At 46.9% G+C, this 15055-nt stretch overlaps 1 protein-coding gene across 4 annotated transcripts in view; it reads left to right on the top strand.

The window, feature by feature from the left end:
* Positions 1 to 15055, top strand: part of LOC146208611 (hepatocyte growth factor receptor-like) — a 76816-nt gene that overhangs the window by 13685 nt on the left and 48076 nt on the right. For all 4 annotated transcript variants that reach the window (XM_084595340.1, XM_084595343.1, XM_084595341.1 and 1 more), the window contains exons 2-3: positions 11948 to 13139; positions 13691 to 13876. In XM_084595340.1, the coding sequence (XP_084451466.1) occupies positions 11985 to 13139; positions 13691 to 13876 (1341 nt within the window). In that variant the 5' untranslated portion in view covers positions 11948 to 11984. The remainder of the gene's footprint in view (positions 1 to 11947; positions 13140 to 13690; positions 13877 to 15055) is intronic.

The following is a 15055-nucleotide window of genomic DNA, read 5'->3' as shown; positions in this document are numbered from 1 at the left end:
GATTTCAACAGATCGGTGCCGACGATATCATGGTCCAACTTGAGTCACCTTCTATGCTTGCCCTTCCTGCCGAAACACCGGTTTTCCCACTTACCCCTGGTCCTTGTTTACGCTAAAGTGTACTAGAGTATTCCAGTACAGTTTAGCTCTGCTTTAATTAGCTTGAATCATGTGTCGGTAGATGCCTATCAGGTGCCATTGACCGTCTAGCTGCATCCTTGAATTGTGGCATTCATGGCACATAGGATCAGAAAGTCTGCAGGACACGAACTGTGGTCATGCCCGGTGACGAGAAATACTTATTACAGTTTTACAACAGCAGGAAGGTGTCAGCTCGAGTTCTCCCGAGGTCAGGGGGTGAAGATGTGGTTAATTTATAGCGAAAGATGAAGTAAACAAACATAAGAAGCATCCTAAGGATATGTCTTCTTTGTGTTTCGTTTAGCTTCTGATTAGTGATAAAAACGGCGCCTATTTTTCAGCTCTTCCTACATCTCTAGCGAACGTAGTGGACTGCTATCTGCAGTGTGATCTGCGCAATGTGGGCGCCGTGACTTTTTCTTGGCGCTTCGTTACACGCAGTCTTCTTGGCTCTTTTTTTTTTTTTTTTCACTCCATGGACCACAGAAAACCCTTTAATAGCGGAACGAACGGCAGCTTCGCTCACGCGCCATCAGCTTGCGGGCTTTTACTAAACACTGCACGTTCCTGAGTGAGACGTGATGTTGGCACTCATTTCTCGAGGAGTAGACGCGACAACACTGTGAAGATAGGAGCGTCGACTGGATTAGCATTGCAGGTTCGACGGAATTCATTCTAATGAATACTAGTTGGCTTGCAACAGAACCGGAGAGTCGTTCACTGAATTGAAAACGGCTCCGAAACTGTAATTTAGCTAAAATGGATTTCCTGTGCGATATCCATCTGTGAAATACATTTTGTCCGGGTAAGCGGCAACCGTGGACGTCGCAGCCAAATTCTTTCTTGGACACTCCTGAAAACCTTGGAAAACTTCCTTCAGAGCTGCCGCTAATTGCTTCTTCGTCTCAGAGGCGGGCGAAACCTAACAAAAAGTTCTTTAGGCATTCGATGGGCAGTCCATAGGGACTCTATGTTAAAATATTTGTAATGATAATGTTCGTTTTCTTTTTTTTTTACACATTTATTCCAGATTTGCCAGTAACTTCCAATTCGTGGCCGCAGCGTCTAAGATCTATAATGTTTTGGTTTTATCAAGGGGCATCTACGCCTTACTTTGAAGCCGATATCGTGTTATGGTACTCAGCGCCCCCCCCCCCCCCCCCCCTTTCCACTCCTTTTTCTTGCGGTAGCTCAGTGGTCGCCGGGAGCTCCCAGACGTGAATGCAAGGTGCCGGACACGGTATACAGTGCGATGTCATTGCACGTTAAAGAACGCCCCATGAGGTCCAAACTATATCTGAAAGCTTAAGATACGATGATCCTTCAGCAGTAATAACTTTGAGTCGTTAAACGCCGTAAGCCAAATCAAACGAAGCCGTTCATTGCAATTCTTGGCTTACAGTAACGTCGTCTTTCGCGGTGTTTTCCCCAGGATAACCGAATCTGTCGTAAGCATTTGCTTGCAGCCATCGGCGGACGCGATAGGGAGCTTCCTCACTCCCTTCGTCAACATGCTCGTTATCCATTTCTCTTTCCGTTCACCACGCAGTTGCATATCGTCATTTGCTGCCATTTTATCTGGGCCAGCGCCGTGCTGTGCATGCAGCGACTATTCTTCGCTCGCGGCAGCGCGCGAACATCTTCGCTTATCGTTTCGCTCGCAGTCACAAGGCCCGCGGACTCCAGACTAGAGCAGCTGCGGTCACGAAATTCCCTCGTCGTCGGGGGTTGCGTTCGCCGTCGAAAAGCAGATACAAGCGTCCGTGTGGTAGCTCCACTTCCGGCCGGACGTGCGCCGCGGTTCCGCCGCGGCTGCGACGTCCGCTAGCCGACGTTGCCGATGGGCTTCTTTGTTTTGTTACCGCCGAACGCGCAACCGCCGTGTTGTATGTACAGCGGCTGTCTGCCTGGTTGCGCCCTTGAGAACGCAAGCGTGGCATGCGCTCCTACGACGAACAAGCTACCAAGTTTTCGCCCGTTGGAGCGAAAGGGGAAAAGACATGCTCCAGCGTAAAGCGAGGAAAACCGGTTTTTGTCCTCCTTGTTTTGATTTTGTTTTCCGTTTCGTTCTTAACGGCTTGTGAAACGCGAGCGTGGACGACGCGCGCCAGCCCAGAAACAAGGCCTCCTCCCCCCTTTCCTCCCCCACCCTCACCGTCCTACTGGCTCATTCAGGAGTAGCATCACGCACCTTGGTTCATTCTTGGCTCATGACGTCAGCGGCGTCCGCTTTTGCTGCCGGCGCAGTCGATTGGTCATCGCCGCTGGGTGCTGTTCAGTCATAGGAGATGGCGGTTGGGAGGTGCAACCTGAATCCGCGGCCGCGTACTACTTGGCGCCGGTGTTTAGAGAGGTGAACGAACAAAATCGGAGGGGAAGCTTTCGGGATGACGTCATCCACGATCTAGAACGAGAAACGTGGGCGGATTCTTGGAATTCCGGCTGTAGGAGAAACATTTGGGGGTCAGGTTTTGGGTAGAGATGAGCGTCGTTACGCTGATGTGACGCTTGGGGTCTCGAAAACGCAGCATGGCGACGTCGTTCTTGTTGGGTCAAAGCGTGCATTTGTCGAGGTTGTAAATGAGAGCAGCACATTGTGGGATATCAAAGTAGCTAAGTCGAAAAATTGAAGGCAAAATCATGTCGTATGTCACACCACTAAACATTCCCAAAACTCGCGACTTCACGTGTTTATCTAAAGCAAGCAAATCAGCAACAAAACTGGTCAGCCCTTTGCGTGAGGTGTGGTACGAATACGTACACCTACTGTGTTTACTGAGAATCGATTACAGCATCTTTTTATTCTTCAAGCGAACATATACACTAGTGAGAACCGAGTCGTTGGGTTCGGTAGTTCGGCTAAGAAGTTGAGTAGGTGTTTTAAAGGACTCTACTGGCGCGTATAGCAGTTCTGCAGCGTGTGCTGGAGAAACCGGTGCAAGGCCAAAATAGAAGCTCAGCTCAGCGCTGACTGCGCAACTATATATGTGTGTCCGAGGGGAGCTGGTTAGTCATCGCGAGGTGCGGTACAAGATGGCGGAAAGGTGAGACGCAGGCGCGTCTCTTTTGCTTGGAGGCGTCTGGTGAACAAATCACACGCAAATGCGCAGCGAATCGTGGAGGTCGCACTATAGAATTTTGTTCGAATGTGGCACGGGCTGTCGGTCGAATATTGGTACTATGTTGGCAAGTGCACTTATTGGGCCAGTGATTTGTGCTGTTTGGAGCACTCGCAGGAACATACAGTGCGATTCTCCCTTCGTGCAACTCAAGTCGTTTCCTCTATATTCCGCTGCTGATTTTCCTACCAAGCAGGACCTCCGGGGTCACGACGAGCATTAGTAGAGTGATGCTCGTCAGCAGCTTGATGTGAACACGTCATAATTTACTATGAGCCTACAACGTCATCGACGTCATCTTGTCTGGGTTGGCTGGGTTGGCTGGCCGCAGCGAAGTGACGCAACTTTACGTTCTCATGTATATGACCTTAGCGCAAACACTTTTACTTATTTCCGGGGAATTACATTCGTATTAGTACAGCGTATGTTCACGAAAAAGAAAACTGAATAGAACTAAAACGACACCTTTTAATGGAAAAGCGTTGTTTCCGAAGCTGCCAGCAAATACGCAATGACAGTTTTTTTTTTTTTTATCTTTCGATTCAAGAACTCAGATTTACAAATATTTGGGGAAAGTAATCCGCTTTCTCGTACTCGTCAAGACAACCCATGAAGGGCCCACGACATTCGAGACGCTGCCGCCTGCATTTGACGTCCGTGAACGCGTCGCGCAAACGATTGTGCTTCTTGTCCTGTGTATGATTCCCTGGAAGCCTATATCTACAATCTTTCGCGCCTTAGTATGACCTTTCTCTTATTCTGGCTGTTCGGCGCAATAATGCTTTGAGTGTCTTCTGTGCTATCGTCCCATAGCGACTTTTGGGTTTGTAAAAAAAAAAAAAAAAAAAAAAAAAAAAAATTGCTCGTCAGATAAACGGTACACGGCAGCTCAGATATCTTCGTTTTGCCGAGGGAATGGAGATAAAAGTGCCGCTAGTATGCCTGACGGTCTGACGCGTTATCACTCCGAACGGACGAAACGGAGGCCGTCCATCGAGACTCCAAAGAATTGCACACGTCAACGCCTCGTCCAGAAACGGATGCACCGCGTATAGTTAACGCCATGGCGTGCAATTTTCTGTCAGCGTGTGACAGAACGACTCGCATTCTCTTAATTATTTTTACATCTCTAAGCGATATTAGTCTTTTTTTTTTAAAAGATTGGGTAAAGGTATTTTGTCGTGTTCGCAGTTAATAATAAACCTTTGCTTTGAGCGCACACAGTTTGATCTTTCATTCAAGTTATAGGGCTTTTCTATATAAGCGCGCATATATTTCGCTTTCTCCAAATAAAATTTTCAAATGAAACCAGACGCCCGTGTCGCGCAGTCTCTGCGTCCGCTTTCCTTTTGAGTGGTATTAACATAAATCCGGGTGCTTTTTTTATGAGTGGGTGAAATATTGATAGCTTAAAAAAAAAAAAAAGAAATGACAGTGGTATTTGTTTCTTACGGGGAGGTGGAAGTAAAATAAAAACTAAGAAAAACTTACTGCCAATACGCAGTTACTGCCCTGAAATTTGCAGTGTCAACGTAAGTCGACGACTGAATGAATGAATGAACGTTTATGTAAATAATTCAGGGTTTTACAAAAAAGAAACTGTTAGGAGGGTGTTCAGGCACTGGTAGCGGGCAGGAGCTTGTAGACAGCTACAAGCTAAACCACCAGAAGCACTTCGTCCTCTCTCAGCCATCTGTGTGTACATAGTAACTTCTTTACAAAACAATAACTGGTAAGCCATGTTTGCGCGGTAATGCGATGAGGATAATAAAGAAAAAAAATCGAGGACACTTTGGCGACTAAAGTGATGAAAGACGAAAGCCTTAGTGCTGCATTCTGCTACGCGACTGTTGCGCATGTAGCGATGAATGCTGCTACGAGTAAAGCGAGCGATAACTCTTTCACATTCTACGAGAGCATTTATTCAGTGAATTCTGCTTGGCAGCGACGAGATCGCACTCCTTGTATCTTCGCAGTTGTTGTACGTTTACCGTTGTGTAGTTGATTTTATCGGGTGCCCGGCATTGATTAGTAATTAACTACGCAACTGGCATTAATTATTAAATAAGTAGATATTAGTTAGTTATTTATTAGTAATTAATTAATTGATCAGTCATTAATTAGTAATTGCTCATTGATTACCTTATGGCCACATAAGGCACGCATTCGCTCATACTGTGGTGGCGCTCTGTGAATGGTCGATACCTCCGTGACGTCATCCCGTCTCGACCAATCAGAGCCGCCGCTAAAGCGTGGCACTTTTGCTGACGACAACGATGAGGCAATAAAGGCTTTCGCCTTAATAAAACTTTGGGGGACGCTTGCGGACATGACGTGACAGTGGTAATGGCTTCCATCTGTGGTTCCCCTTATGGATCCTCGTGCACGTAAAACTCGTGCACTTCTAGCTATAACAAGGTCACTGATTTCACAGCGTCTCTGCATCCGACCCGGCCCCGCAATAAGGCTAAGTAGCAAGCCATGTGAAGCATCGTCTCCGGATCCCTCTGTGCTTGCATCGCTTTTTATCGATATGCGCCTGCGTCGGACGCAATGCTGCTTTTAAAGCAGTGGCAACTTGCTTGATATCTAATTCATTAAGTCGCGTGTCTATTACCTGACACATACTCGTTACCATACAGTCATAAGTCGCCACATTACGCGAAATACCAAGGATATCCTTTAGCGGGAGTCTATAATTACAAATAGCTGAAAGAAGTTCAAAATATTGCCAAGGCAATAGAATATGACCCGAGAAAAATTGAGGACAGCTGGATGAACAGGGCGTGGGAAAAGGCGCATCAAAATAACGCTTCAAAAATTTCGTAAATGTCATTTCGAGAGAAACGTAATTTTATAGTTCCAAATTTTCTAGAATGGTTCAAAAACTGCTAAAATGCATGCACTTTTTTGCTTTTTTTTTTCATCTTCTCCAAGGCCTTTACTGTTTCTTTTCTTTTCGCGTCGTCCTTCTTATATTTTGTTTTTCATTAGGGGGGAAGGGGAGGAACTATGGAGCTCTGGTACTCAACACACTGTTTATCATGCAAGCTGATAGAGAACATTGAATCTGACGCAATTCAACCTGTGTGGTGCAAAGTGATTCAAAAACAGGTTTTCGTTTTTGAATCAATTAATCAACAGCATATGATAGGTGGCAATCTTCATGGTGTCAACCACAAGCATTGTTTTGGGGTTGAGTCGTTCAGGGACTGCTCAGAAGGCCTGGCGGCAAACAAACAAAGCTGGAAACATTAACAGCAGTTGGGAGGCTGTTTTCGTAGCAGTATGCCACAAGATTGCTTTTACGGAACTTTCGGTAGTGCTCATTGATGACGCTCTCAGAAGGCACACTACATTATTTGCTTCTCGCTTTTTGTTCTCGATCTTCTTTTATTCATCACGGATACCTTTCCGCAAAATTTCTCTTCCGCGCCCGATTCATAGTCGTTAATGTGAGGGTAAGGCACAATGACGTGGAGTCAGCACCTTCAGAAGCGACGACGCGCTGACCAAAGGATCTGAAACGAAAACCAAAAATAGTAGTCTTCAATGTTCTATGTAAGGACCTCTACTGGGGAAAGGTTGATGTTAAAACTCTGTCAGAAAATATAGGTATTTTACACACCTTTCCTTAATTGTGAATAAAATTATGCATAGTATACGAAAAAAATGAGCGAACAAACACCCGCGTCTGTTTTTTTTTTTAAATATATTTTTTTTAAACCAGAATACGTGGCTTTTGGCTGTTATGTTCCATGGAGAGGTACCCTCGAACACATCCTCTGGGACTGCCCCTTTTCTCCCGGGAGGGGTCTAAATCTGACGCCGCAACTCTGGGAGACCATGCTGCGCTGCTCGGACCCTGAGCTCCAGCTAGCCGCCATCCAGCTGGCCTGGGACGCCGCCGGCCAACAACGTCTGCCGGCCTGCGTCTGAGGCGGGGCACCCGCCATCCATCCCAAGCGACGGAGGGCCGGAGCCGCTTCATCCGCTGGAATCAATAAAAAGTTCTGCTCTCTCTCTCTCCATGGCGCAGCGCTCTGCCACGCACGCTTCTGTGTTCTTCATAACAAAATAAAAAAAAAATAGAATTTTTGATCAACTTACTTTACTTATACCCGCCTAACGTTGTCGTGATAAAAGCTTCCTGCAAAGAAATTATGTCGATATTTAATAGGAGCATGACGAACTTATTGCCGACTCAATAAATACTTATTCACTCACTCACTTCGACGTCATGTGATTCATTCTCTGCATCGCTCAAAAGATCGTGGCACTTTGTTTTTGAAATCTTCGGTGGTGCAGCTATCAAATGACAACATGCGTCGCTCAACACTCTTGAGAAGGACAGTATCATTTGTCAAACGCTGATAGACCACAATGCATTTGCAAACAATTGCGCGCTGTTAGCTACGCGTCACCAAGACTGTTATTTTGTGCATTCTTGGGCTCAGATATGTCAGTGCTGTTATAGTGTGCTGCATCCTATCATAACATACATTCTTTCCCTTCTTGTTCGAATAGAGAAGTTTCTTCGTCACAGTTTCTCCGCGAAAGTTTCTCCTAGGATTCTGTCGATGGATGTCTCCAGTAGGAGTCTTTTCATGAGAGTTGGCTTGCGTATGTTGACCCGCATATATTGGCCCGCCCATGTTGGCCCGCCTATGTTGGCCCGCTTATATTGGCCCGCCTATATTGGCCCGCCATGTTGGCCCACGGAAGATGTCTCGCAGAAGCTGTCCCGCGGAAGCAGTCCAGCAGAGGTTTGCTCGCTGAGGCTGGGCTTGCTGAGGTTGGCCCGCTGAGGTTTCCCATAAGGGTTCGCATAAGTTCATGAACCGGAATTCGTTCAGGTTACTTCGTACGCCAGTTTACACCCACTAGAGTTTTTAACGCAGGAAGTTTGGGGCGTAAGTTAGTCCACTGTATTTTGTCTACTAGAATTTGTCCGTCATCGCAGTTTTTGCACCGAAGGTCGGCCACCATATTTTTTCCCGCATGAGATAGTCAAGCTCTTTTTTTTTGCCCACAGGAATTACCCGCCGAAGTGTGTCCGTCAAGGTTTATCCGCAGTGCTCTGTCCGCCAGAGTGTCCAACAGAGGTTGTCCGCCGATGTTCGTCGGCCGGAGTAGCGGAACGAAGCGACAGCGAAATTAAATTCAGGAACGCAATGGAAAAGCGATGAAGGAAAGATCGACGCGTGCAACGAACGCTTTCAACGTAGGTTTACTGGTTTAGAGCATCACATGATCGCCTGCACATTTTTTATTTGTTCAAAATTTTTCCTAGGATCTGAACCATGTTCTATTTTTAGAAATGGTCGAATGAATCCCGCCTGGTGGTCGGTGAAACAAAGGCTTACGTAGGCTGCCATACCATAGCCTTATTTTGAACGTGTGGTTTATTCAGCTCTATCTGGGGGACTGGCTGCGCTTATCATCCACTATATTTAGGCCGTTAATAAATCGAAATATTCCACGAAAGTAAAGGAACACAGGAAGAAAACAAGAGGGCTCGTTTAAAGGGCGGACGCCACCATAATTTTCTGTGGGTGTTTGATGGTTTCATAAAACGAAATGAAATCAACTTTTGTTGCATTCGAGGACTCCCCGAAAGCAACAAAAATGCCCCATCGATCAACATAAGCACCTCGGGCAACTTCGTTTCTTCAGCCAACGGTACAAAGCAGCTCTTTGTGCGCCAATGCCAACGTGGATTAAGGCATATTTATAGGACCCTCCTGAACAGCCCGTCTATTAAAAGGGGAATCCCCGGCCCGGCTTTATTGCGAGCACCAAAACCCCGCCGCCTCCATCTTTGTTCGCGGAACCGTTCTCCTGGGCTGTAGGCGCGGGCGCCTGCATTCAATGATGCCTCATGTCTAGTGCCGTGCAGCTGGGCTCTGCGAAAGCTAGCGAACAACGTGGAGCTTGCTCTTCGGACCCTGAGACGATAAGGTATCCTAGCGTCTCATTTGAAACACGATTGCATTTTGGCATATCTGGACCGTCCGGGATCTTCTTTCTCCTGTTTTCCTTTCCTCTCCCTTAGCTGCTTAGCAGATGATGGGGGGGAACCCGGAAAGAAAGAAATGGAACAGGGAACGAGAGGAAAGCCTCACCCTATACTGTTATCTTCATTTGTTATTGTTTTATTCTTCTCTCTCTTCTGCTTGTCCCGCGATGGTGCAGCAACTCCTCGTTTTTGGACACATCGCCCATGCTACCTTTTTCGCATCGTGTACTCATTCGCTAGCCATTGTCTGGACACGATTCATATACACTGCGTATTAGGTTAAACGCGCTGACGATGTATCGTCACCCGCATTGCAAACGGCACAGTCACGCAGGGAATGCTCGACTTCGCACTGACACACGTCTCGCATATCCCTTTGTCGAAGCAGTGGCCTCGAAGTTGTCGCCTCGGCACCGGCCATATTCGAGGCACCCTGGCGTAGTTGCTGCGAGAGGGTCGCGCCGTGCTGCGGCCAACTGTGGGGGACTGATTGCGTGCGATCGGCGTTTATCCAAACACAAGCACCGAATGCAGGGGGGCTGACGAGACGCTTTCAGGTCCACCGCACTATCAGGGTCTTGCGGGGGAGGAGGAGCAGCTCGGCCGCAACTTGTAACTTGTTGCCCGGAACGCTGATGCCGCAGCACTTGAACGCGAGTCGATGACCCCGGCCAGGCGGAACCGCGCAAGGCGTTGTCGAAATCTGGGCCTCCGGCGCTGCGCCCAGATGCCGCCCGGTGTTTCCCTTCTGCGGAGGCCGAAAGCGCGCCAGTGTGGGATCGTTGCGTCGCGCACATGTCGATTGCGCAACACGGCTCGTTGCTTCCCACGTCGCTAGCCTTCGCCAGATGTCGCCACAGAAATAAATAAAGAAAAGAAGAAAGACTCGATGATTACGACATTAAGTAATGTAGATTTTCAGCGCAGTCTTTCAAGATTTTAAGTTCAAGATATCTTGAGGTAAAGAATTTTACAAAGGCATGCATATATATATATATATATATATATATATATATATATATATATATATATATATATATATAGCATAAGTAAATAGACGTCCTTGGTTGCTAGAGGTTATACACAAGTGCAAAATTGCTTCATACTGTTTCCAAGTTTATTTGGAGTCGACGTTTCGGCAGGAGCCCTGCCTTTCTCAAGACTGAGGGTACATAGTGTTAGCAAGAGGTGGTACAAACAGAATATGGGCACATACAGGTGAACCATCTGGGCACGCACAACACACACATACACACACGCGCGCGGAGAGCAGGGTAGGCCCAAAGGGTCATCCACCCAAGGCACCGGCCGCCGGGAGTCATCTGGGTGGATGACCCTTTGGGCCTACCCTGCTCTCCGCGCATGTGTGTGTAAGTGTGTGTTGTGCGTGCCCAGATGGTTCACCTGTATGTGCCCATATTCTGTTTGTATCACCTCTTGCTAACACTATGTACCCTCAGTCTTGAGAAAGGCAGGGCTCCTGCCGAAACGGTGACTCAAAATAAACTTGTAAACAGTATGAAGCAATTTTTCACTTGTGTGAGTGTGTATACATATATATATATCTGAGTCTCTGGGCATACACACACACAGTTATTGACCACTCTTTATTTTGCACCATACTCTTTGTTTCACTAGCACTTCAAGCTCACAACGCAGCCACCGCTGCTTCGGGCAGCACCTTTCACAGCCGCGGCACAGATATAGCGCGTCACTATGGCAGTGCCTAAATTCCTTCGTTCTTGCCGTACCCTCATCCAACCTCCTACTGCAATGTGGGCTATATGGCAACGTCAGAGCTGTGATGAAAAAGAAAAGTTCTTTGCACAACGCATATACCGCCTAGCTAGTGCTCTCTCTTTTTCACACGGCCGCCAGTGTGCACGCGCAGATGCTTGCACCTGTTACACTGTCGCTTACCGCAGTCGCCAGTCGTGGCACGCGTGCGCATATGAGGCCAGGTTCCGACTCCTGGCCTATCGCGGGGCTGCGTGCGCATGCGTATTGGCGACTAGCGTTCGGAGAAAGAGGTAACGGCAAACGGTATACACAGTGCTAAAACTCTCTAAATGTCATAATTTTGATTTGAGCTTTTCCAGCCGGGATGATATAAATAACCACTGCAGCGTGTACTTTGTGATGTCTGTCAGTGTTAAACAATATCATGTGGCCTCGATTATTCTAGTACCCTTAACTACGGTGTCTCTCGTAGCCCAAAACACCGTACACGACGGTCATATTTGCTGCCTGAGATTTATCTCAAGTCCGTGCACATTGCAAGCGTGTACCAAGCAAGCTTCAGGAAACAAGGTACCCTGACTGTTTAGAACGCGCTTCTGCAAAGCGAAATGTGCTTCTTTTTTAACGACACACGTCGGATCATATTAGAGTGATCTCATATAAATCTATAGCCAGAAACATATCAAGAAAGATGCTCCACGTAAAAGAAATAGATTGTGAACAAAGGCAGTCTTGCAAGAGCATACTACATACAGCATCAGCATGCCCTTACCTTTTAGCAGGCTGTTTTGTGAGCTCATTTGTTCAGATTAGATGTGCACGGCGTTACTGCAAATACCTGAAAAATTATTCGTTTGAACGTGAAGAAAAGTGTAGCTTCGTGTTCGAAATATACTAATTATTTTTAAACTTTGTCCTTGCCTTCCAGATATGGCCAAGACTTCTCTGATCGTTTCTTACCGGTTATGACGTTCAGCGACTGTCGTGATCGTCGGAGTTGCATAATGACACACCAGGGGAAATCGAGATGGTTGCCAACATCACTGCTGCGATGTGTGACGCTGCTAGCGTGCGTGGTCAGTGGAAGCACAGTGGACATAAGGGAGTTCCAGGCCCCCGGTGGACCTGTGCAAAACGTGCTATATTTCACAACGGACCGCAAAGTGGATGTATTAGTAGTGGGTGGGCGCAATGCCCTTTACAAGCTATCCACGGACAATTTATCACTCGACGCTACTTATACCACTGGACCGGAGAGTGACAGTGTGGACTGTCGACCCCAGCCTCTGGAGTGCAGCCATAGCAGGACGGATACAGATAATGACAACAGGGTTCTCCTGCAGCTAGGACCGCTTCCCATCGTGCTAGCCTGCGGAACCACGTCTCAGGGCTTGTGCTCTTTGCACCAGCCGTTGCGCGACTTGAACATCAGCAAACCAATGGACAAGAAGCTCGTAGTTAACTACCTCGCTTCGAAAAAAAGCACCGCCGCTTTCTTCGGCACAGGTAGCAACAAGGCGGTCCTTTTCGTCGGGTCCACATACGACGGTAGGCCCTTGGAATACCACCCTTACGCTGTGTCTGCCAGGATCTTCAAAAAGTCGGGAAACTTCGGCCTTCGCTCATCGGAACCTACGGAAGTGTCTTTTGTAAACGTCATCGAGCGCTTCAAGAAGTCGTACCTAATCCAGTACGTGTACGGCTTCAGCCACAACGGTTTCGCTTACTTCGTGACGGTCCAGAACAAAGGTGCCTCTCTGGAGACTTTCGAGACTCGGCTCGTACGCGTCTGTGAAGGCGACGGTTCCTTCCTAACTTACATGGAGATCCCTATACAATGCCCCAAGGACGACGGGCTGCGGTTCACAATCGCTACGAGCGCCTCCCTCGGGCCGTCGGAATCGGGGGCCAAGGTTCTAGCCGTGGCCTTCGGAAGTCCTTTCGGCGGTCGCTTGGACGTCAACGACCCGAATGAGGGCTCTGCTCTCTGTTTCTTTGACATGAATCACGTCGAGGAAGCGTTCCGTGAGACAGTCGTGAGCTGCAACGAAGGAAAGGAAAAAGCCAAGCTCTCGCGCCTCTTCCACAACACCCAGGCGGAGCTGAAATGCGCCCGTTATGTGAGTAATGTTGTTCCTTCTCTTACATCAAGCTCCTAGCTTAGTGATACGTTCCTTCTTACATTTGCCGAGTTTGCAGTTAAGCACATCAGATTGCTTTACGGATTTGTTTTGGATGCTCCAGAATGGGTGACACCTGCCGCGGATGACGACAGAGAACCATAGCAGTCATTGATTCACGAGTAAAATGTGAAATCAGTTTAAGAACGGCAATGCATTGCCTACGGAGCATTTGCGCATATATATAAAATACCGATAAAAAAAAATTGGCCGAGCTCAACTTTTAAAGCTGTCGAGGGCGTTAAAGAAAACCACCCTTGAACTTGCTTTTTGAGCCTCTAGCTTTGGAGTGCATTAGAAGTGTATACAGGCATCTATTGCAACAGAGGACCTCTACATAATTCGGAGCTCATGAATGACGTATTATTTCGACTAACTTCTAATTCAGGTCAGCAGGATAAAGGGTCGGCTTCCTATAGCTTTCTCTGTCTGCGTTAGCTCACAGTCAAGCGTTGTGCTCATTGCTGAAATGCTGTCCTGCTACTTCCCAGACCCCAACCGATTACGGATCCTTCCTGTGCTCTCCCGGTGTAAACAACTACATCGAAGGCATGCTTCCTCTCATCGGTAAAGGGACCATCAAGCTTAACGAGAGACTTGCGACATCCGTCACAGTCATGCAACAGAACAGCGTCACTGTCATATGGGTTGGCGATCACCAGGGATTTCTCTACAAGGTGTGTTATTATTATTTTTTTTGTGAAGCATTTTCACTGTGCATGAGGGCCCAGAGTCAGAATTTCGCCACTCTGTTAGCTCTTAAGTTGCGACAGGGTTGGTTTTCGAATTACTAGGTTAAGTCGATAACGGTGGAAAACAGGTGAATTCGGTGCGTAAACGCTTTGCCCGTTGCGTTGACAGTGGCACTGAAATTGTCCCTGGGCTGGTAATCTAATTTCTCTTCACCGGACAAGCAGGTGGACGTGACTGACTGCCTTTGCTAGTGGAAATATGGTGATCCATTCACGAGGAATCGCACGCCGGAATGGTAAAAAAAGCAAGGGACCGGTAGAACATATTGTATATATATATACCTGGTTGTTGATTGCTCGTTCCCCCCTTTTTTTTTTGCGCGCACATACAAATCAAACCCATATGGCGTGTTTTCTTCAAGAAAGTTGTATAGACAGCGTTTACAGTGATATTTTCGTTTATCCCTATCGCTTTAGCTTCCTTTCCTTCTTTTTTTTTCCCTCCTTGTTCTCCTTTGTTTTACTTCCTGGATGCCTTTTACATGCTTTATCGGCCTTATGGTGCACCTGTGTCTTGTTGCTGCACCCTACCAGTCCAAAGGCGCCGCAAACACCTGCACTTAAAGCAAATGTGTACACCCATCGAGACGCCCTGTCTCCATTTTGAATTGTTTACCACCAACCCTGGTTGTTGATTGCTTGTTTCCCCCTTTATTGCGCGCGCATCCGCTTCTTTGTTGTGTTCGCCCCCTTTTTGTGTTCGCGTGGTGGCGAAATGCCCCTAAGTTTTGTTGTTTTTTTTTTCGCCCCTCTTGCCGATTTTGCCCTTCATTTTCTCATTCGCTGCCAAACCATTCTTGAGAAAGCCGTGCTACGACCGAAACGTCGAAATAAATATGTTTTAAGTTTTTCTGTGCGACTCTTTGAACATACTACTCTTTTAATCAGTTGCCTTGAAAACGTTTGATATCTCTAGTATATATATATATATATATATATATATATATATATATATATATATATATATATATATATATATCGATCGTTTTGAGCGAAACCTCCACGTTTTGATCAGCCTTTGTTGGTGGCCATGTCTGCCTGCATCTCCACTGTAGCGAAAATAATAATAATAATAATAATAATAATAATAATAATAATAATAAT

The sequence above is a fragment of the Amblyomma maculatum genome, chromosome 1 (genome assembly GCF_055883805.1).
Source record: "Amblyomma maculatum isolate TAMU_Amacu chromosome 1, ASM5588380v1, whole genome shotgun sequence".
Lineage (NCBI taxonomy): Eukaryota > Metazoa > Arthropoda > Arachnida > Ixodida > Ixodidae > Amblyomma > Amblyomma maculatum.
The sequence above is the reverse complement of the archived record's forward strand: the minus strand, read 5'-3'. Positions and strand labels throughout refer to the sequence as shown.